We start from the raw sequence: 24,244 nt of genomic DNA, 5'->3' as shown, positions 1-24,244 counted from the left end.
ATCTTCTTTTATTGTCTGAAAATTGTTTCTTTTTTACATTTTATCCATTTTGTTCAATAAAGGTTTGAAGGTTTGATATTACCAAAACACTTTAATAACCGTTGACAGTAGCAGCCTGAGCTGAGGACTACAGTGGTACCTCAGGTTACATACGCTTCAGGTTACAGACTCCGCTAACCCAGAAATAGTGCTTCAGCTTAAGAACTTTGCTTCAGGATGAGAACAGAAATCGTGCTCCAGTGGCGTGGCAGCAGCAGGAGGCCCCATTAGCTAAAGTGGTGCTTCAGGTTAAGAACAGTTTCAGGTTAAGTACGGACCTCCGGAATGAATTAAGTACTTAATTTGGATTACTAGTAGCCATATAACTGGGGGTAAAAAACCAGTGCCACTCCTATCACAGGAAGCTTGAAATTGGTTTGGCTAAGTCTCTGTTAGGGCTGGACTCTAAATTCATTTGCACAAGAAAGGCGCTTATCTTAATTGCATATCTCCTACCTTCAGAATGATTAGCAGTAAAGAGCAATTGATCGTAATGTTGACTGGTTCAGGAGATAGTTGTAACTCATTCTGGGCATCCACTTGCTAAGGAAGCTGTCAGTGCTGGGAGTCAGTGTGCCTTCCCATGCTTACAACCAGTTTCACGGAAGGGCTCCTTGTGAATGAATGTTAGGGGGCCAGTTTCCCTTACCCCCAACCCCACTCCCACAACCCAGGTTCCAGGCAAGGCCTTCTGGTAGAGTCGCCAGTCCCTCCACACACCTCTCTCCTCAGAGGTCTGCCCATGGGGGGGGGGGACCTGTGGAAACAACCCCTGGCTCTTCTCTTTTTGACCCTCCTCTGCAATATTCGAAAGCGGTTATTCGCCATCTAGAAGGAGCATCTTTCGACTGAGCATTTTCCATTCTTGCCCAGGTGCTGCAGGAGGACAGAAGGGGTTTCTGGGCTGCATTCGCTCTTTAAGAATGAACGGTTTGACTCTGGATTTAGAAGAGAGAGCCAAAGTCACCCCTGGGGTGAAACCTGGGTGCTCAGGCCATTGCACCAGCTTTGGGATGTACTGCAAGAATGGTGGCAAATGTGTTGAAAAATACCATGGCTACTCCTGTGATTGCTCTGGGACAGCATACGACGGTCCATACTGCAAAAAAGGTAACATTTTACATAGGATCATGGCACCATTTCCGAGTGTAGCACATGGACATTGCGGATCATAGTTTGTTAGACAAAAAATACCTCCCCATCACAGACTGGAGCCAGCTGAATGTGTACAAGCCGGAAGGAGCGTAGAGCAGGTTTAGAGCTCTCGGGGCACTGTGAGAATGCACCTTCAGTTGTTGGACTATTGATGCGTCTTGCTCTAAGGGATGGTAAATAATTGCAGTAACAACCAAGTTGTTACGACATTTTCTTTTTTCTCAGTAAAATAATGCAGGGAAGCTCCCTGCCTAGTCTAGTCAGAAACTCAGGATCACACTTCAAAACGACCTTGACAGATTAGAGAACTGGGCCAAAACAAACAAGATGAATTTTAACAGGGAGAAATGTAAAGTATTGCACTTGGGCAAAAAAAATGAGAGGCACAAATACAAGATGGGTGACACCTGGCTTGAGAGCAGTACATGTGAAAAGGATCTAGGAGTCTTGGTTGACCACAAACTTGACATGAGCCAACAGTGTGACACGGCAGCTAAAAAAGCCAATGCAATTCTGGGCTGCATCAATAGGAGTATAGCATCTAGATCAAGGGAAGTAATAGTGCCACTGTATTCTGCTCTGGTCAGACCTCACCTGGAGTACTGTGTCCAGTTCTGGGCACCACAGTTCAAGAAGGACACTGACAAACTGGAACGTGTCCAGAGGAGGGCAACCAAAATGGTCAAAGGCCTGGAAACAATGCTTTATGAGGAATGGCTAAGGGAGCTGGGCATGTTTAGCCTGGAGAAGAGGAGGTTAAGGGGTGATATGATAGTCATGTGCAAATATATAAAAGGATGTCACATAGAGGAGGGAGAAAGGTTGTTTTCTGCTGCTCCTGAGAAGCGGACACGGAGCAATGGATTCAAACTACAAGAAAGAAGATTCCACCTAAACATTAGGAAGAACTTCCTGACAGTAAGAGCTGTTCGACAGTGGAATTTGCTGCCAAGGAGTGTGGTGGAGTCTCCTTCTTTGGAGGTCTTTAAGCAGAGGCTTGACAACCATATGTCAGGAGTTCTCTGATGGTGTTTCCTGCTTGGCAGGGGGTTGGACTCGATGGCCCTTGTGGTCTCTTCCAACTCTATGATTCTATGATTCTATGATTCATAGCAGAGGTCTAGCTGACAAATAAAAAGAAAAGAAAATGAGAAAAAAGAAACAGAGGAGGAAGGATCACATGCATTATTAGCCTAATAAAGGGTAAAGTGTATTATACTAATTCGGTCCTTATCTGCTGTGTCCTCATGTGCTCCTCCATAGTCTCTCCAAGACTATTTCTGCATGTGCATGAGGAATAATGTTTTAGGTCTAAACAATTGTATTCGCTCATTGGGCTGCAATGTGACTTCTCATTATTAGCATGTCCCCATTTATGTCTTTCTGCCACATTACATACGTTTATTTATAAAACTGAGAGATTGGTAACCTTGACTAGACGCAAAATAGTACAGAGCAATTCCCGCCCTCTCTCTTCCTCTCCCAGCCCTACGGGGGATAGAATAGCAGCTGCTACACTCCCTTATAGTGTAGTTTTTCTACTCTGTGTAAAAGTGAGAAATATGCTGATATTGTGTTTCCAAAGATCTGAATTCATTGCATGGTTTGATGCCCAAAATAAGTACAGCAGGCTGGACAAAAATGACTTTGTCAGATTCAATTTGTCAAAACTGATTGCTGCAATCTAAAAATTAGTTTTAGAAGTGGGGCCTTTTAGCGAGGTCAAACTGTAGAGAGGCACTTTCAGAGATTATGGGAAAGTGAGAACCCTAAAGAAGGGAGAGCAATAATTTGTGGATAATTTAAGAAAACAGAGAGGAGCAGACACCCCAAAAGTTCTTCTCACTCACAGGGAAATGTTGGAGCACCTGCTTCCTAAGGGACCCTGTGGCACATCTTAGAGATGACTCTGAGTGGACTAGAACATATTAAGCAAAAGTGCTGAGATCTGATTTGCAAAGCAGACTAGGGGCCCGTTCAGACCAGACTTGAGACAGGGCAGTCATGTGTCCTAAATTTAGAGAGGACCATCCTCTGTTTTAAGCACTGTCCAGTCCAGTTCAGTTTAAAAATAAGGAAGTCCAAGAAGGGGGAGCAGGGCTCTTGAAATTGTCCAGCAATAGTCCCCACCTGGGCAGCAGACACAGGTCACCTGGTCAGAGTCTTCCCCACTATGGCGAGCTACATGAGATTTCTTTAAACTAAAGCAATTGTTTCTAAATTTGAATCTATACATATTACTTAGGGTGTGCAAATGTTGTGCATGTCGTTGTCCTCTCTTTTGGCAAAGCATTCCTATTTTTGAGGGGTGCATAAGTGGTCACCCTCGGGGGAGGAGCAGGAACATGACTGCCCAGCCAGTCTTTCCCACCTCCAGACCATCCAGACACCAGCACGTGGTGTGTCATATTTGCATAGGGGTCAATACCTGAAGTCCAGCATGTATTGGCCCAATGGCACATTCATTAACTCACTGAAAACCCAGGAGGTTACTCCATGGTTTGGGCCTATGGACGTCACAGGCGTTCGCGAACTGATGTCTGAAATGCAGCCCTCTGGCAGGCTCCAAGAAGGAAGACGTGTGCCCTGTGGGTGCCATAGGCAAGAACATTGCTTTACAGTCTGGCTGGGAGACAAGAAACTGCACATATTCCAGTAGTGAAAATAGATCCTTCTTTATCTTACACAACAGTGACTTTCGATTTCAATGCATTTACAGGACCGGTAAATAGGAATGATACAAAAGAATCTAAGCAAATAAATGCTGCTGGCACTGAGGACCAGCCTAGATTGGTTTATAACTAGCAAGCACTTCTCAGGGTGAGCGTGGGCCACACACTATGGGAATATTTTTATTGATGAAATTCATGCTTGGAATTCCTGATTGATGGCTGCTGTGAAATTGCACCGCTTCCCGTCTTTGGGGGGCCAGGTCTCGCATATGAGTGACGCTTCAGGTGCCGGAGATTTGCAGCAGCTGGCCAAGGACATAGCTGTCAAAATGGAGTTTGACATTTCTTTCTATTAGGAGCTTTTTCGGGTGGGGGGGTGTAATCAGCTGCAATTGTTCTTTCACTGATCTGAGAAATTGTTATGAGGAGCGGCTGAAATGAGTCTGCAGTCCCAGAGATTGCTTTGCTGACCTCATTTTGCCCTTAGTTTACGTATGTTTCCCCTTCTTTGTGGAAGCCGCCCAGCAGCACTTCATGGCATTTCTGAGGGCTGAACCAGTTTGTATTCATTTTGGCATTCTTATTAGCTTGCTGCCTAAGCAGAGGGGCTGGGGGACATATCCTGAAATCAATGGGCTTGTTTTTATATAGGAACGGACTCTCTGAGGTGAGGAAGATATCCCTCTCCATCTTCACATAAGAGACGAGAGAGGATTTGGCCACTGGGCAAAAGAGCAGGGAAAGCGTCTGACTGCAGCAGCTTTTGCAGAGCTCCCCTCCTCACAGCTTTCATGCTCTCGCTGACTCTTTGGGCTCCACTGTGCTCTGGGCATCTCAGTTATGATGGCCTTGGCAGTGTAAACTGCCTTGAAGAATTGATAGAAAGGGGAGCTATAAATTGTGTTTCAGCACAATCCTAGCTGTGTCTTACTCAGAAGCAAGTCTTGTGGGGTTAGGACTGCAGCCATCCTTAGCAACTCCTGAGCAGAAAAGTGTTGCTGCTGCTGCTGCTGCTCCTGGTCCCGCTTGCAGGTTTCCCACGGGAACCTGCTTGGCCACTGTGACTAGATAGGCCTTCGGTCGCATCCAGCGGGGATCTTAGGAGCAGATAAAGAAAAGACCAGGTGTCTATCATCAAAATTCATCCTAATCAAAATAGGATCCTGTTGCAAGACTCCTTTGCTTCGCTTCTAGATGAATAGGAGTATAATTTTGCCATTTTTGTATGTCCCGAAATTGCAATGAAAATATATGGAAACCTAAGAGTTGCTTACAAATGCTGGGAAAGTCTACATTTTGTAATGGTCCTGGAAGAAAGAATATGCTAAGAATGTGCTAAGATATAGGCTGCTTAATTAATGTCCAGCATCGCTATCCAAAACCATCATCACTATTTATAAAACTCCCAAAACCATTGAAAAAAGTGTCTTAATTCACATGGATATAACAGGAAGAAGTGCACCAGCAGCATCTCCGTTCACTGCCCAACAAGAAGAACTGGAGGTTTATAATGAGATGCGATAAAGAACTAAATTGAATAGGAGAGAAAGGGAGTTATAAAAGACTTGGAAGTGCATCACGTGATAGGAATGACTTCTCTTGCGGGCAGCCCACGTGGTCTGCCCTGGTAAAGCAGAGCCCGCAGGTAAGTCAGGCGGGTGCGCTGCGTGTGTGTCGGGATCGCGGCTGGACTTCGGGGTCATCATGACACTCAGAGCCAATCTACACACTCGGAATGAGCCTGGGGGGCTGTGCAGCTTTAGGGGCGACAGCTGCAGGCCGAGATTTTTGAAACCTACAAGTCCCCCACACTTTTAAAGGTTTTGATGATTAATTGATTAACTGGTTAAAAGGTAGACAGAAATTGATTACATAAATACCCACCACAGATTGATAGCCCCAGGGAATACCTCACTCCAACACATGAACCCAAACTTTTTTATTGATGCCCTTACTCATTTCAAGCAGTTGCCTAAGACCTCTTCACACAACCCTGGAGTCTTCTATCATGGCCTCTGAAAAAGCACTTGAAACGTCTTTGGATGGAAGCAGTCATCTGCATGCCAGTCCTGCCCTTAGAAGCGCCATTTTGTGGGCAAAATGCTGTTGAACCATAAAGTGGGTCAAACCCAAAGTAGTGTGGCTCACGGTTGGTAGTGTCCGCATGTAAGTTTGAGATTTTCATTATCAAGCAAAAGGGATGAAATTGGATCTAACAAAAAAGGAAGGTGTAAAATGGAATTGCTTTTCATGTTAGTATTTTGTAGGAGATTTATGGTGGAATGACAGCTATAAATCTATCACAGAGAGCTCTGAAAAGAAAGGATGGACTGTTGTTTTATGTGATTGCACCAGGGACACTTCTAAACACATTAATTCATTTTTTGGGAAAGCAACAAAGTGCAATACTTGCTAGTGTTAGATTTAACAAAGTCTTGTGAAATTGCTTCATTAAAATCGTTTCCAGGTGTTGCCCCATTCTCATCCATCTGCCCATCCATCACATCTGTCCAGACTGGCCCATTGTTCTAGTAAATTGAGAGATGAGCTGATGATAAGATTACGATAATTATAGTGTGTGTCCATCCAAATATGTCATAGTACTGTAACTTCCTTTTTCTCTTTCCCCTTCTCCAGACGTGGGCGCTTTTTTTGAAGAGGGAATGTGGCTCCGGTATAATTTTTCATCTGTGGGGAATAACGTGAAGGACTTAGGTAGCAGAACTCTCTTGAGCTCAAAGGAAACAGAGAACGTTGTGTCAGACCAGAGCCTGAAGAAAGAAGAGCTGAGCTTTAGCTTCAGCACTAACAAAGCCCCCTGTATCCTCCTGTATGTCAGTTCTTACTCCCAGGACTACATGGCTGTGCTGGTGAATCCCTCCGGTAAGTGCTTTGTCTTTGCTCTCCTTATGTGAAAATTCCTCTCCTTATGTGTTTATTATACTGTTACAAAAGTTGGGTGCTTGCTCCTCTCTCTGCTGGGGTTCCAGGCACTCAGCCAGGGTGACATTTCCCTTTGGAGAATTGAGACAAAACAGAGACTGTCGTGGCTTTAAGAAACAGGGTGTGTCAGTCTGCATGGGGGGAGTCCAGACCTTGCAGCATGTTCATCTCAAGAGGGGCTTGACCTGCACAGCTGTGCAACCATGGAGTCCAAGGCATCTCACCCAGCCAGCCTTCAGCCAGCCTGCCCAATATGGATCCCAGTCTTTCTTCTCCCCTTTCTTCTTCCCAGAACACACTTTGCTTTAAAGACTCAGATTGTGAGTTCTGTACTATTGCAGTCATAATCCTTGCCAGTTTGGGGAAAGCAGAGAGTTGTAGCTGCTTTGTTGTTGAGATGTTGGCCCCATCGTCTTACCTACAACTCCCCTTGTACCGTGTGCAAGTTCTGCTTTGAAGCATGTCACACGGGAACAAACACTCGGGAAACCATGGCTGAGGACAGTGCTGTGGCAAACCTGAGCTTGCTTCTGTGGAATGTGTGAAATGGCCTTCGGACCTCAAATCATTACAATCGCACATTGCCCTGGACCCAGAAACATCATAAAGAGGTCACTGAAATGTCACTAAAAGGGCAGAATGGGGGTGGGGTAGGGTGGAACGGGGTATTTGCAGGGTTTTTCAGTGGGTTTCAATTATACGTGATTTCACCGACATGTGTTGTGCCTCAGAACATAACCCCCACATCACAATGACAGGATGGAAAAACTAAAAAGTTGCAATTTTTATAGAAAAAGTTCTAGAAAACAGATAACAATAACTGAATAGTTGAATGTTATTTTCTGTAGGAAACTTGCAGATTCGATACAACCTTGGAAGCACTAAAGAGCCGTATAATATTAATGTAGATCACAGGAACGTATCAAATGGACAACCACACAGCGTTAACATAACACGGCAAGGAAGGTTTATCAGTCTCCAGGTAAATGTGCTGTTATGGGGTCATTGGTAACATTAATACTAAGAATGTGGAATTTGCAAATGGAATGCAGGCATCTAAGCCAGCCAGGCATCAAACACAGATGGGATGCTCATTCCTCCTTTGGTCAGAGAGAGAAAGGGGGTTGAACAGGGTTTCCCAAAGTGGGCGATGCTGCCCCCTGGGGGCGTTGGAATGATCCTGGGGGGCGGTAGCAGTCTAGGCTAGGGAGCAATTGGGGGCGGCATTGAATAAAAATAAAGGGGTGGGGGAAGCATAAAGAAAGAAGAACATTATTGAAAACTGTACATGTTTCATCTGTTGCGTAATGATGCTTACCATCCGGTTGGGCGCCATTGTGGGACAGTGGCAGCGCCTCCCCTGGAGGTGAGGGCTTGAGGAAACCCTTTTTGCAGCTTGCCTGCCTCTTTGGCCAAGGCCAGGTGGGCTGTGGCACCGGCACCTCCCTTGGGGCGGATCGGACTGTTTGTTTGCTTAAAGAAGGGAGATTTCCAGGGGGGCACTGAGTAGGGTTTTTTCTTGAAAAGGGGGCAGTAGGCAGTATTCGACTCCAATCAAATAGTTGGCAAAGGCTTTTGTAGGAGTTGACCTACATTTATAATTACATCATGATGAATGAATATTAAAGACAGAAAAGCCTTGCAAAAACCTAGGAGTGCACATGCACACGCTTTGCTTAGAAACAGAACTTTTGTTTAGGACATGGGACTATAACTGTAACCTTTTAAAAAAAGACTTTAGTTGTTGTTTTGCACTTCCTGTATAGTGTTCTGTTTTATTTGCTTGGTTTTATTTAATTTTTAATTGTCCCTGAGCTTTTCTGTTGTCAAGCAAGGACCAGAACTGTTCAGCCTCATGAATGTTAGTCTTCCATGGAAGACTTCATATTTGGCATGAAGGGAGAAGATCTGCGCAGGGAGAGAGACCTGGCCGTTGGGTGTGCTTGTCTGGCCTCCCTGGGCTGCTGAACAACTGGGAGCCCTCCTTTTCTCTCCCCTTCCTGCAAGATCGGACTCTGAGAGAAGGGGTTTCTCCCTCCGCCCTTTTCAGCACTGAGTTCCAGGCGTGCCGCAGAGATCCCTGGTGCATCCAATTTTTCTCCTGAACCTGGTGCAAAGAAGCCTCACCCCCTTTCCTGATCAGAGGGAACCATTCTGCTTCGTACTGAGCTGGCGCTCAAACTCAGCAGGATCACTCTGCCTTCATAGGGGCTGATGCGAAAAAGGAGCAATCCTGCTTTCTTTCTTTTTTAAAAAAAGACTGTACTTGAATATATAGTCATTGGCTGATTGTTTTTCTTACTAATAATTGTGATTTTACTAAAACAAAATATTCTTTTGCAACTTACACATCTTCAAAATATATTCCTTTTGTCTTTCACTTTTTGATGAAGGATGGTACATTGTGAGCCTGTGGACAAGGTTTGCCTTATCTTTTAATATCTGCATAGCACTTAGAAAGTTTTAAGTACAATACAAGTATTGTTATTAATGCAGAAACTCCACGTGTTTTCCAGGGACAGTCCAGGATTTACAGAAACTGTCCCACTTTCTGATTTGATCCCAGAATATCCCCCTTTTCCTTAGGACGCCCCTATTTCCATCAGCGAAATTTTAGAGGGTCTGCAGTTATGCGACCCCTGAGCCAAGGAGATAAGTGACTGTACAACCTTTCAATCCTGCCCACCTAGCAGTCCGAAAGCACGTCAAAGTACAAGTAGATAAATAGGTACAGCTCCGGCGGGAAGGTAAACGGTGATTCCGCGTGCTGCTCTGGTTCACCAGAAGCGGCTTAGTCATGCTGGCCACATGACCCAGAAGTTGTCTGCGGACAAACGCCAGCATCCTCAGCCAATAAAGCGAGATGAGCACCGCAACCCCAGAGTCATCTGCGACTCGACCTAATGGTCAGGGGTACCTTGGCCTTGACCTTTACAACCTTTAGAAGGCAACCCTGGATATTTTATTACGTTTTTATATATGTTGGAAGCTGACTGGGCAAGCCAGTCAGGTGGGTGGGGTGGGAAGAAGAAGAAGAAGAAGAAGAAGAAGAAGAAGAAGAAGAAGAAGAAGAAGATTATGTTGTCCCTATTTTCATCGGAGAAATGTTGGAGCGTCTTTTTACCACAACAAGATATTTCAACTCTTAATGTCTCACTCCCTGATAACCACTAGATGGCAGCACATCATAACTTTTTGAAAGGCTCTTCTCCTGTTTTCCTTATTCCCACATATTATATTATTATTGGTAGCTAGTTATCAGAAATTAGTCAGCCATTATTGATTTCTGGACACCTGCAATACCTATTTGAGGATAAAGAATCACCATGTGTGTTAAGTTGTGGGTGAACATATCAGACGACACAGCGATTCTTCAAACAGCTCTTGTTTATTCACAGGCCAGAACAGAATTGAGCTGAAGGGTTCAGTCAGCCTACTTATATAGAGCTCCACTAGAACACAACTGTTCTAGTGGGGTGATCCCCTTCATGGATCACTGCCTTGCCGGGGCGAAGGGGCTTGAAGAACTCAGAGAAGCTATGAACTATGCCGAGCAGGGCACCCAAGATGAACAGGTCATAGTGGAGAGTTTGGACCAAACGTGATCCACCTGGAGCAGGAATCGGCAAGCCACTCCAGTATCCCTGCCAAGAAAACTCCATGGACAAAGACAACAGGCATATAAAAGTTATGACGCTGGAAGATGAGCCCCTCAGGTCGGAAGGCGTCCAACATGCTACTGAGGAAGAGCAGAGGACAAGTACAAGTAGATCCAGAGCTGATGAAGCGGCTGGGCCAAAGCCGAAAGGACGCTCAGCTGCGGATATGCATGGAAGCGAAAGGAAAGTCCAATGCTGTAAAGAAAAATATTGCATAGGAACCTGGAATGTAAAAACCATGAACCTGGGTAAGTTGGATGTGGTCAAAAATGAGATGGCAAGAATAAATATTGACATCCTGGGCATCAGTGAACTAAAATGGACGGAAATGGGCGAATTCAGTTCGGATGACCATCATATCTACTACTGTTGGCAAGAATCCCATAAAAGAAATGGAGTGGCCCTCATAGTCAACAAAAGAGTGGTGAAAGCTGTACTGGGATGCAATCTCAAAAATGATAGAATGATCTCGATACGAATCCAAGGCAGACCTTTTAACATAACAATAATCCACGTTTATGCACCAACTACTGGTGCTGAAGAAACTGAAATTAACCAATTCTATGAAGACTTACAACACTTTATAGAAGTGACACCAAAGAAGGATGTTCTTCTCATTATAGGGGATTGGAATGCTAAAGTAGGGAATCAAGAGATAAAAGGAACAACTGGCAAATTTGGTCTTGGAATTCAAAACGAAGCAGGGCAAAGGCTAATAGAGTTCTGTCAAGAGAACAAGCTGGTCATCACAAACACTCTTTTCCAACAACACAAGAGACGACTCTACACATGGACATCACCAGATGGGCAGCATCGAAATCAGATTGATTATATTCTCTGCAGCCAAAGATGGAGAAGCTCTATACAGTCAGCAAAAACAAGACCCGAAGCTGACTGTGGCTCAGATCATCAGCTTCTTATAGCAAAATTCAAGCTTAAGCTGAAGAAAGTAGGAAAAACCACTGGGCCGGTAAGATACAATCTAAACCAAATCCCTTATGAATACACAGTGGAAGTGAGGAACAGGTTTAAGGATTTAGATTTGCTGGACAGAGTGCCTGAAGAACTATGGATGGAGGCTCGAAACATTATACAGGAGGCAGCAACGAAAACCATCCCAATGAAAAGGAAATGCAAGAAAGCAAAGTGGCTGTCCAATGAGGCCTTACAAATAGCGGGGGAGAGAAGGCAAACAAAATGCGAGGGAGACAGAGAAAGATACAGGAAATTGAATGCAGAATTCCAAAAAATAGCAAGGAGAGACAAGAAGGCCTTCTTAAATGAGCAATGCAAAGAAATAGAGGAAAACAACAGAATGGGAAGAACCAGAGATCTGTTCAAGAAAATTGGAGATATGAAAGGAACATTTCGTTCAAAGATTACCATAATAAAGGACAAAAGTGGTAAGGACCTAACAGAAGCAGAAGGCATCAAGAAGAGGTGGCAAGAATACACAGAGGAATTATACCAGAAAGATATGGATGTCTCGTACACCCCAGGTAGTGTGGTTGCTGACCTTGAGCCAGACATCCTGGAGAGTGAAGTCAAATGGGCCTTAGAAAGCATTACAAATAACAAGGCCAGTGGAAGTGATGGTATTCCAGCTGAACTATTTAAAATTTTAAAAGATGATGCTGTTAAGGTGCTACACTCAATATGCCAGCAAGTTTGGAAAACTCAGCAGTGGCCAGAGGATTGGAGAAGGTCAGTCTACATCCCAATCCCCAAGAAGGGCAGTGCCAAAGAATGCTCCAACTACCGCACAATTGCACTCATTTCACACGCTAGCAAGGTTATGCTAAAAATTCTTCAAGGAAGGCTCAAGCAGTATGTGGACCGAGAACTCCCAGAAGTGCAAGCTGGATTTAGAAGAGGCAGAGGAACCAGAGACCAAATTGCAAGCATGCGCTGGATTATGGAGAAAGCTAGAGAGTTCCAGAAAGACATCTACTTCTGCTTCATTGACTATGCAAAAGCCTTTGACTGTGCCGACCACAGCAAACTATGGCAAGTTCTTAAAGAAATGGGAGTGCCTGATCACCTCATCTGTCTCCTGAGAAATCTCTATGTGGGACAAGAAGCTACAGTTAGAACTGGATATGGAACAACTGATTGGTTCAAAATTGGGAAAGGAGTACGACAAGGCTGTATTTTGTCTCCCTGCTTATTTAACTTATATGCAGAATTCATCATGCGAAAGGCTGGTCTGGATGAATCCCTAGCCGGAATTAAGATTGCTGGAAGAAATATCAACAACCTCAGATATGCAGATGACACAACCTTGATGGCAGAAGGTGAGGAGGAATTTAAAAACCTTTTATTCAGGGTGAAAGAGGAGAGCGCAAAATATGGTCTGAAGCTCAACATCAAAAAAACGAAAATCATGGCCACTGGTCCCATCACCTCCTGGCAAATAGAAGGGGAGGAAATGGAGGCAGTGAGAGATTTTACTTTCTTGGGCTCCATGATCACTGCAGATGGTGACAGCAGCCACGAAATTAAGAAACGCCTGCTTCTTGGGAGGAAAGCAATGATAAACCTAGACAGCATTTTAAAAAGTAGAGACATCACCTTGCCAACAAAGGTCCGTATAGTAAAAGCTATGGTTTTCCCAGTAGTGATGTATGGAAGTGAGAGCTGGACCATAAAGAAGGCTGATCGCCGAAGAATTGACGCTTTTGAATTATGGTGCTGGAGGAAACTCTTGAGAGTCCCATGGACTGCAAGAAGATCAAATGCATCCATTCTTAAGGAAATCAGCCCTGAGTGCTCACTGGAAGGACAGATCGTGAAGCTGAGGCTCCAGTACTTTGGCCACCTCATGAGAAGAGAAGACTCACTGGAAAAGACCCTGATGTTGGGAAAGATGGAGGGCACAAGGAGAAGGGGATGACAGAGGACGAGATGGTTAGACAGTGTTCTCGAAGCTACAAACATGAATCTGACCAAACTGCGGGTAGCAGTGGAAGACAGGAGTGCCTGGCGTGCTCTGGTCCATGGGGTCACGAAGAGTCGGACACGACTGAACGACTAAACAACAACAACAGAACACAACTGTAACACTTTCTGTAACTATCCAATCACTGAACATCACTTTCAATCCCTTATTTGCATATGTGGACCTGAGTGAAAACTATACAGTATCCCCCTACTGGCCTAGGGTGAGAACTTCAGTACATAACAATGTGTGCCCCACATTCCCGGGGTATTTGAGTGTAAAGGGAATTTCTTACTGAGGCACCAAATTATTGGATTCATGATATAGATATTAATCATGGAGGGTGGGATGCTGCAATTCGTTCAGGGATACTTGTGAAGGAACATACACTTACCAAAAGATACATACTCTCTAGTAAAAGGAAGTTGCCATAACTTTTTCTGGAAAAAAAGAAAGTGCACCCTCTTTGAATTCTGTGGTTTTACATATGAATAACGATCATCTGTTCCTGAGAAGGCCTTAGAATTAGGTAAATACAACCTCATGAACAACAGCACATGATATATTGAACTGTGTCATGATTTATTTAGCAGAAAGAAAGCCAAAATGGAAGAGCCATGTGTGAAAAGCTAAGTACACCTTATGATTCAATAGCTTGTAGAACCACCTTTAGCAGTAATAACATGAAGTAATAGTTTTGTGTAGGACTTTATGCATCTCTCACATCATTGTTGAGGAATTTTGGCCCATTCTTCTTTACAGCATTGCTTCAGTTCATTATGCACAGCTCTCTTAAGGTCCCGTACAGCATTTCCGTTGGGTTGAGGTCTGGACTTTGACTGGGCCATTGCAACCCCTTGCTTCTTTTCTGTTGTAAATTTGCTGGTGTGCTTGGGATCCTTGACCTGTGGCATGACCCAGTTTCGGCCAAGCCTCAGCTTTCGGGCAGATAGCCTCACATTAGAATACTTTGGTGTACAGAGGAGTTCTTGTCGACTCAATGACTGCAAGGTTCCCAGGTGCCTAGTGGCTGCAAAAAGTCCAAATCATCACCACCATGCTTGACAGTTGGCATAGGTTTGGTTTTTGCCAAATGTGGTGCTGTGCATTATGCCCAAACATCTCCACTTTGGTCTCATCTGTCCAAAGAACATTGCTCCAGAAGTTTTGTGTTTTGTTCAGATGCAACTTTGCAAACCAAAGCCATGCTGCCATGTTCTTTTTCAGAGAGATGAGGCTTTCTCCTGGAAACCCTTCCAAACAAACCATACTTGTTTTGCCTTTTTCTAATTGTACTGTCATGAAACTTAACATTTAATATGCTAACTGCGGCCTGAGGAGCCTGAGATGTAACTCTTGGGTTTCCTGCAATTTATCTAAATGTTGCAGTCTGACCTCGGGGTGAATTTGCTGAGACGTCCACTCCTGAGAAGATTGACAACTGTCTTAAATGTTTTCCACTTTTAAATAACACTGGTCAACAACAAATTTGTTGTCTGCATTTTTTCAGTTGATTTAGGACGAATCTGATGTGCTGAATCCAAAAATCACATTGGTTTTGCTAAATCAGGTCAAGTTTTTGAGCTATGGCACATGTATTTTTTTACGTTTTTGTTCACATGTACACTTGTGTGGAGCATTTTAGAAGAAGTTGGTGGGGGTAAAATGCCATGTCAAATAATTGTTTTGATTGGAAATGATTATTTTAATGACAAGAAGTATTCAGGTCTGATAGTTCTGGGTGATTATGTCGAAAAGGGATCAGTTTGAAGTCATGAAAGCTCGAAATCTTCCATAAATTGGTGTGGCAAAGCATAAAGTTGGGGGATCAAAACTAAGTTAATGGGGCAGCCGCCCCACGAAGTATCCTGATCTTCAATCAGCACGTCATCCTGTAGCTCATTGTGATGAAATTCCAGTGCCTATCTTCGGAGAACTTCCTGACATTAGTGACGAAGATGCCTCCAGTGTTGAAGGACATGAAGAAGAAGAAGTGGTTCTTGAAGATGATGCTCCACATCCATTTTCCCAAAAGGAGTTGAATGATCTAGTTCGCGACCTCAGCTTGTCAAAGGACTCTGCCGAACTGTTGGCATCCAGATTGAAGGAAAAAAACTCCTCTCTGACAGTGCTCGCATCAGCTTCTTCCGCAACAGGCATCAAGAGTACCTCCGTTTTTTCTTGGAAGAGAAGGACTTGGTGTACTGTGCAGATATTGCGCAGCTTCTGCTCAATCTTGGAGTGCCACAGTACGAACCCAAAGATTGGAGACTGTTCATTGACAGCAGCAAGCAATCACTGAAATGAACGGCAACCAGTTTGCCTCTATACCCCTGGATCCCTCGAGTACACTGAAGGAGAACTATGAAGCGATGAAGTATGTGCTGGAGAAAATTGGTTATGATCAGCATAAATGGTTTATTTGTGTTGACCTGAAGATGGTGAACTTTTTGTTGGGACAACAGTCTGGCTTCACCAAGTACCCATGTTTTCTGTGCATGTGGGATAGTAGGGACCGTGCTCAGCATTACACGAAGAAGGACTGGCCTGTGCGGGAGGAATTGGTGCCTTGCAAAGAAAGGAACGTCATCAACGACCCTCTGGTGGACAGAGACAGAATACTCTTCCCACCGCTGCACAGCAAGTTCGGCTTAATCAAGCAGTTCACCAAGGCTCTGGACAAGGATGGTGACTGCTTCACTTACTTGTGCCAGGCTTTTCCAGGATTGACCATGGGGAAGTTGAAAGCTGGCATCTTTGACGGTCCTCAGATCCGTCAGCTCATCAGAGATCCAGAGTTCGGAAACTCAATGAACGAAGTGGAACTGGAAGCGTGGAAGGCATTTGTTCTGGTAGTGAAGAACTTTCTTGGCAACAATAAGGCCAGAAACTACGCAGAACCTGTCAACAACATGCTGACTGCTTTCAGAAACCTGGGCTGCAACATGAGCGTCAAGATGCACTACCTATTTTCACATATGGACCAGTTTCCTGAGAACCTGGGTTCAATGAGTGATGAGTAGGGGGAGAGATTCCATCAGGACATGAAAGAGATGGAAACCAGGTATCAGGGGCGCTGGGACGCAGTCATGATGGCTGACTACTGTTGGACTCTGAAGAGAGACCTCCCTGCCGCTGAGCATTCCAGGAGTTCCAAGAAACAGAAGTTCAAGCCCTGAAGTTTGAAAAATGGTGAAGCAACATGCAATTTACGTGTACTTACCTTTATCAGTAAGGGACCCAGGTGGCGCTGTGGGTAAAAGCCTCAGCGCCTAGGGCTTGCCGATCGAAAGGTCGGCGGTTCGAATCCCCGCGGCGGGGTGCGCTCCCGTCATTCGGTCCCAGCGCCTGCCAACCTAGCAGTTCGAAAGCACTCCCGGTGCAAGTAGATAAATAGGGACCGCTTACTGGCGGGAAGGTAAACGCCGTTTCCGTGTGCTGCGCTGGCTCGCCAGATGCAGCTTTGTCACGCTGGCCACGTGACCCGGAAGTGTCTCCGGACAACGCTGGCCCTTGGCCTCTTAAGTGAGATGGGCGCACAACCCTAGAGTCTGTCAAGACTGGCCCGTACGGGCAGGGGTACCTTTACCTTTTTACCTTTATCAATGCCCACCATTCAGTTTACAGTAAACCTGACCTGATGGAGAGAAACGGATGCCATTTCCTGATTCAGCAGTGCAAAAATACCCTAAATCAGTTGTAGAAATCTAGATAACATTCAAAAAGTAAAAAATTGTTGCCCAGTGAATCTTTCTCACTGAATGATGGACATAAAATTTGTTGGAGATGGCCTTAGAACCCTTCCCAGTTTCAGGGGCAGCAGCACTTGCTTCTCTAAGAGCCTTGTGTTGTCTTTCATCTTTGGCATTGTGTTAAAACACATCTGAATGCTCCAGACCAGCAAACTGCCAAAGCTTTGGCTCTTATAGAGGTGGGCACACTGGCTGATGATCAATTAAGCAAGGGCATTTGATTAGCAACCCCTGCCTGCTACTTAGCCTCTTAATTCCTATGGAAGCAGAAGGGTGTACATAGTTTTTCACACACAATTTCTCCATTTTGGCTTTATTTCTGCTAAATAAATCATGAGACAGTGTAATATATCGTGTGTTGTTGTTCATCTGAGGTTGTGTTCCTGCTAAGGAACAGATGATTGTTCTTATGTCTTCATATGTAAAACCACATAATTCAAAGAGGGGGCACTTTCTTCTTCCTGTGACTGTATATATCTATATCTCCCGCTGGCTGGTTCTATGAAGTACGAATTCTTTTAAATCTAGTAGATATTTTCCCATTTATAAGAACACGTCCCTGACCAGCAGCATCTCTTACTGTCGGCTGCCCTACACCATGGTATACGAATAGTAATAATCTCAACAACTTTGAAGTTGTCATTCTTCTGATTTCCACCTGCTTTTTATTCAGCCTGAAAATATTCACACCTATTGCTATTTCCCCCAATAATATTGCTCAGCTGCAGGAATTCTGACAAGACTGGCGCACAAGATGCCCAGTGCTCATCAGTTTCCTTCTTTTGTTTTGGTATCAGACACCACGGGTTTCACTCTGGCACAGCTGCCGGTTTTTCACCCTTGACCTGGGAGAACGGGGGTTGCTACCTGCTTTCATGTGACCAGGCTGATGTCTGCATTTGCTCCCTAAGCCTCATGTTTTCTAAAGAAAGAAAAGGAAGCACAACCTTTTTCTTTTGGTTATGACCTCAGATGGTTGGCCACTTTAAACCAGCCTCAGAGACATTAATATTCTAGTTCCTCTTAGGAAATCTGGGCTCAGTTCTCCTCCGCTCCTTTCTCCCTCGCTCTCTTTGCCTGCTTGCTTATTCCCTTTCCACTTCCCTGTTTGTATCCATCTGGCTTTTCTGTTTAGACGGGGGCACCAGTCTTTTCTCCTCACCTGGCAAGTGTCTAGCCCAGGGTTGTCCTGAACATTGCAATGCTGAGCAGAAAAGATGGTGTAGCTTTCTATGTCAGCTTTGAAAGGAAGGGTGAAAATGCAGCTCCTTTTCTGTCAGCATCACTCGGGAAAATTAGTAAGGAATTGCGGAAGCCCTCCTAACACACATCAACACGGGGGGGCGTTGAAATTTACTCTCTTTCTCTGAACAGCCAAATGTAGCTTTCTCCCAAAAGAAGGAGATTGTTGCCACGCCAAGATCCACATGGCATTAGGTTCCAGAGTCCCAGGCGTACTCAGAGTTTGTGTCCTTTTGGAAATGAGGCCCAGCAGAGACTCTGGTGGGGTCTTTGTAATATATGCCTTATTTACACCTGAAACTGTGATGGAGGGGTTCACAGCATTAACCCCCACAGGGTCTTTTTTCTTCCATAGCTGCAGCCTTGGATTCAAACAGAAATTAAACGTTGCTCTCAAACATTGCTCTGGCTCTCTCCAACTTGCTTCTCACTTTACAATGTGTTCAACCCTGAAGAGAAATCTGATAGGTAAACATAAAAGGATAAATGTCCTTCATTTCTAAAGCAGACAGTTCAGCAAACCAAAAGACGTGAGCCTGTGAACGGGAGTGGATGGGAGACTGATAGCAGCACCATGTTTTGGCTATTTCTCTTCCCCACTGAGGCTTGACCCTGGCTCTCACGGCGGCGGCGGCTGCTGCTGGAATGTCCTGCTTATCAGGGTGAAGCCAGCAGCCCCAAGCAGAAGTGTCGGCTTAGTGAGGGTAACCTCCTCCAGGAAGACCCGGCCTTCTCAAAGCCTGCCTTCTTTGCTTTTGTCTTTCTCCAGCTGGACCTCTACCCTGCCGTCACCTACACCCTGCCAGCAGCATCAAGCCTCCAGTTCCACTCACCGAAGTCACTTTTCCTAGGAAAAGTAATAGGTAAGGATCCGTTTTTAAGAGCTTTTGTTTCTTCGTTTGCTTATGGCTGTAGGGTTTAATCAGAGGGTTAAGCCTATAAAGTTATAAGGCCCAGATTATGATTAAATGGCATTTTTAAAAAACCGTGGCTGCTATGTTCTATCAATTTATTGCAGACCCTTCATTAACTTGAAGCGACTGCTCTGTTGGGATTATAGTGTTATGCAGTCAAACAACTAAAAGGCAGGTGAGTGAAACATCCAGGTGCCCAGGGCTGGAGGCTGGCATGGGAGCATCTGAGTCTTAGGGATTCTGCTGTTCATGTGCCTATTTATTAATTACTATAATTTAATAAATTTGTATACTTCATCCAAAGATCACAGGGCAGTTCGCAGCACAAAGTTAATGGGCGGGGATCAGGAGTGGCACAGTCAAACAGTTGCAAGCAAGTAGCTGTAACAGCAGACTTGTATCCACAGTAAATATCAGGGTTTGGACACTGGCAGGGAAGAGCCCTTTGCAGTTCTGTATCTAACTAGACATGGCACCATCCAGCCTCTGAATTAGATAGGAAATGTATTGTGGTTGGGTCACCGGTGCAATGAAGTCATCACTCCGTGCCAAGACCTGGAGGCTGAGAGTCTGCAATTGCCATGAATGGAACTCCCTCGCTTCACAATATAGTCCTGGGCATTGTAAGATACACTTTACGGGTGCCTGTGTGCATTTGCTAGAGGTGCTTTGAAGTGTTGACTTGCAAGCCTTAGAATCATAGAGTTGGAAGAGACCACAAGGGCCATCGAGTCCAACCCCCTGCCAAGCAGGAAACACCATCAGAGCACTCCTGACATATGATTGTCAAGCCTCTGCTTAAAGACCTCCAAAGAAGGAGACTCCACCACACTCCTTGGCAGCAAATTCCACTGACGAACAGCTCTTACTGTCAGGAAGTTCTTCCTAATGTTTAGGTGGAATCTTCTTTCTTGTAGTTTGGATCCATTGCTCCATGTCCGCTTCTCTGGAGCAGCAGAAAACAACCTTTCTCCCTCCTCTATGTGACATCCTTTTATATATTTGAACATGGCTATCATATCCCCCCTTAACCTCCTCTTCTCCAGGCTAAACATGCCCAGCTCCCTTAGCCGTTCCTCATAAGGCATCGTTTCCAGGCCTTTGACCATTTTGGTTGCCCTCCTCTGGACACGTTCCAGTTTGTCAGTGTCCTTCTTGAACTGTGGTGCCCAGAACTGGACACAGTACTCCAGGTGAGGTCTGACCACAGCAGAATACAGTGGCACTATTACTTCCCTTGATCTAGATGCTATACTCCTATTGATGCAGCCCAGAATTGCATTGGCTTTTTTAGCTGCCGCGTCACACTGTTGGCTCATGTCAAGTTTGTGGTCAACCAAGACTCCTAGATCCTTTTCACATGTACTGCTCTCAAGCCAGGTGTCACCCAGCTTGTATTTGTGCCTCTCATTTTTTTTGCCCAAGTGCAATACTTTACATTTCTCCCTGTTAAAATTCATCTTGTTTGTTTTGGCCCAGTTCTCTAATCTGTCAAGGTCGTTTTGAAGTGTGATCCTGTCCTCTGGGGTGTTAGCCACCCCTCCCAGTTTGGTGTCATCTGCAAATTTGATCAGGATGCCCTTGAGTCCAAATTTGATCAGGATGGCCAGCGATGGCTCTGTGGCCAACAATCAGCTGGCCTTAGTTGCACCAGCACAGCCAAGCAACTTGGATGCAAAGTGCTGGAGGAAGTGCTTGGAATCCAAACCCCTTTCTGTTTAGGGGGGTCTCCTTTTCTGCAGAGACTCCCAAGACTGATTGGGGGCTACAGCAAGTCTCTTTAAAGGTGTGCCTCAAAGCATATCTTCAAAGTGTCTTGCTCACTGCCAGGCAGCTTGTTTGCTTGCTTGTTTTTGTTTGTTTGTTTGATTTACATAACCCCCTCCACCACAAGATCTCAGGGCAGTTCACAAGCTTCATCATGCTGCCAGGTGGATGACAGGTGGGTTTACCTGTGCAGAGTGGGAGAGATAAGATCCAGTTCCCCCCACCCTGTTCTACACCTTGTGGGAGCTGTGCAAGAACCAAGGATGCACTCCCAGGCACCGCTGTGTCAGGCCCTACTGCACGGGAACCCAGCAGTAAAAGAGTGGTGTAGCATGGCAGGGACTGGGGGGGGTGTCCTATGCCCCTGGTGAGAGAGAGAGAGAGAGAGAGAGAGAGAGAAGGACATTTCCCCAAGTCCAATCCGTCATCCCTTATAGCACCCACAAGACTGGCGTTCCTTTCTTTGGGCTTGAAGGGCATCTCTGGTTGCCTAGCAGTGCTCAGTGTTCATGCCTGTGGGAGTCTGGGGGAAATGCCATTCTAGCGTGCAGCTGGCAAGGAACACTCCGCACCCTTTCTTGCCACCTCCTGTCTCCTGTTTCCTTTCTCCCTCGGCCGTGACAAGAGTATTCCTCATAGTTCATAGACTTTTGCTACATTCATCCAGTATTCTAAGTAGGTTTGTATGAATCACTCTACCCAGCCACGCACACAAACACAAAGCAACTCAGTTTATTTATGACTTAGCTTTATATTGTGCATGAAAGATTATGTGGCTGCAAAGATACTGAGCTGTCTCCATAAGCTGCCATTTTGAAAGACACTTCCAGAGGTTTAATGAAACCTTTGGAGAAACTGGAGAGGGAGACAGCAATCCTTGCCATAGGCCTTCCCTGCCACCAGCAAATTTAATATATTTAACAGAGATCCCAGGGCTTTCTAAAGCCTGAACTCACAGGAACTCAGTTCCGGCACCTCTCAGGTGGGCGCCATTGCCATTCTAAGGGAAGAAGGGAGGCGTCCATGGTGAGTTCCAGCACCTCTTTTTCTAGAAAAATAGCACTGAGAAAACCCAAGTGGATGAGATGTTGGAAGTTGTTGAAAGGGGCTCTTGGAGGTATTTTCAGCTGTGGTGCTTGGGGAGGAAGGTTCAGTGATAGGCAAATAGCGGGGGGCCACTACGGGGTGCATTGGAAGTTGGCCGACAATACCATCTCTCCAACCCACACGGGGTAATTAAGAGGCTGTTATGGGAGTTGGCAGCCTCCCTTGTTGCCCCAAGGAAATGGGGAACACTGCCCTTGCCTGCTGTGCCCATAAATCACCCCCTAATTTGAAAGAAGGGGGTGAGGGCCCTAGGCAGAATGCCCCTGTGTGGACCTTGGCTCTCCTGGACGCTGTCTCTGATCGCGCACTAGCTGCAGCAATTTGGAATAATTAATTACAAAAGAAGCAAATGCACATATTTCAAGTGAAGAAGGGGAGTGAAGTCTGCTAATTTAAGTGACCTCTGCGAAAGAAGACGACGGGTTGGAGAAACAGGAATATTTTACGATGAAGATACACCAAAGGCTGGGTATGTTGACAATGGGACTGAATGGGGGGGGGGGACGGACCTTTTTTACGTTCCTTCTATGTGATTTACAAAAACCCCTCCTCATTAGAATCGTCGGTTGAACTGACCCAAGCAGGATGATTAAGGTCTGTGTGGAGATAAACTTTAACCAAAAGTATGCTTTATGGAGATCGAGAAGCAATAAGAGCTTTTAGAATGGCGCAGCAATTAATTCGGAGTCACCATCTTGCCAAAGGATTTATAGCCGGGAGGAAGAACGGACTTGTTTTCAGACTGCATTCCTGGTGAATCTCCTCAGAGGTTTTGAGAAAGGAGGCAGATTGGTGAAGATTAATGACACTAAGACTGTTTTGATGTATGGAAGTGATGTTATATGGAAAACGTCTGGATATGGCTACTGGATTAAAAAAATAATATCCACGCAGGATTACAAAATATTCTAACCAGCTTGTGGAGACTATCAGAGGTCACAAAGAGAAAGGAAAAATATATGAAAATAACAACAAGAGATGTGGAAAAACAATAAGAAAGGACTGGATAGTACTGTGAACATCATAAGGTTAGATTTGTGGACATTAAAACAGCAGTAAGAAGCAAGAAGTTGATTGGATCCCCTTCGGAACTTGAAATATGGGTACCCCAACAAAAATTTAAAATTTGGCTGTGTAATTTGGAATTTATGTAGTATGGTTTGATTTGATGTGATTGGTCGGTTAATAAAAAATTATTCTTAAAAAAAAAAGTGATAGGCAAATAGCTTTGAGAGGATTTTCATTAAGGAAAACTGTATGGACCAATTTATGCCCCAACCCATGACTGTTGTTTTTTTCAAAGGAAAAGGAAAGGAAAGAAGCATGGCAAGCATCATAGAATTGTCGAGTTGGAGGGGACCCTGAGGGTCATCCAGTCCAACCCCCTGCAATGCAGGAATCTCAGCTAAAGCATCCATGATAGATGAACATCCAAGCTCTGCTTTTAAACCTCCAAGGAAAGAGAGTCCGCCACCTCTTGCGGGAGTCTGTTCCACTGCCAAGCAGCTCTTACTGTCAGATAGTTTTTCCAAATGTTTAGTTGGAATCTCCTTTCTTGCAGCTTGAAGCCACAGGTTCGAGTCCTACCCTCCTCCAGAGCAGCTCAAGGACACCTGCATTTGGCACACATCTGAACCTGACCCCATGTCCTAAGAGTGTTTGAAATACAGATAGATCTCTCTATCATATCTATCTATCACTCTAAATGTTTTTTAAACCCACATTGAAATGGATAGCCCACCCAGCCTATCCCCCAAAAGCAGCAGTCTCCATTTTGTCCATTGTGAAATGTTATAACTAAGACTGGTAGCATTTCTCTTGCCCACTTCCTGGGCGAAATTTTGTTTTTTAAAAGATGCAGAGATACCTGAATGCATTCACAGAACAGGAAAAGGGCCGTGGGGGCTTTGAATGAGTGAATGGGGGAGACAGCAAAAACCACAAAAGACTTGTGGCTGTATTCCTTCAAGTCTCACTCACTGAGGGAGGCAAAAAGTGGAGGAATGAATATCAGTCACTGACAAAACTAAAGCTGTGTGAACGCTGACCTGGCAAA

The 24,244-nt window shown here is 44.9% G+C and overlaps 1 protein-coding gene and 1 long non-coding RNA gene across 2 annotated transcripts in view; one reads left to right on the top strand and one right to left on the bottom strand.

Annotated features, from left to right (window-relative positions):
* Positions 1-24,244, top strand: part of CNTNAP2 (contactin associated protein 2) — a 965,530-nt gene that overhangs the window by 891,028 nt on the left and 50,258 nt on the right. Inside the window, exons 18-21 of the mRNA XM_083407007.1 lie at positions 913-1,149; positions 6,504-6,749; positions 7,658-7,791; positions 19,170-19,263. Coding sequence (XP_083263133.1) covers positions 913-1,149; positions 6,504-6,749; positions 7,658-7,791; positions 19,170-19,263 — 711 coding nt within the window. The remainder of the gene's footprint in view (positions 1-912; positions 1,150-6,503; positions 6,750-7,657; positions 7,792-19,169; positions 19,264-24,244) is intronic.
* LOC310661331 overlaps positions 13,603-24,244 on the bottom strand; it is a 125,222-nt gene continuing 114,580 nt past the window's right edge. Inside the window, exon 3 of the long non-coding RNA XR_014503909.1 lies at positions 13,603-13,636. This is a non-coding gene — a long non-coding RNA (uncharacterized lncRNA). The remainder of the gene's footprint in view (positions 13,637-24,244) is intronic.

The sequence above is a fragment of the Podarcis tiliguerta genome (genome assembly GCF_965153285.1).
Source record: "Podarcis tiliguerta genome assembly, chromosome: 12".
Classification (NCBI taxonomy): Eukaryota; Metazoa; Chordata; class Lepidosauria; order Squamata; family Lacertidae; genus Podarcis; species Podarcis tiliguerta.
Note: the sequence above shows the minus strand (reverse complement) of the source record. Positions and strands in the feature narration are given on the sequence as shown.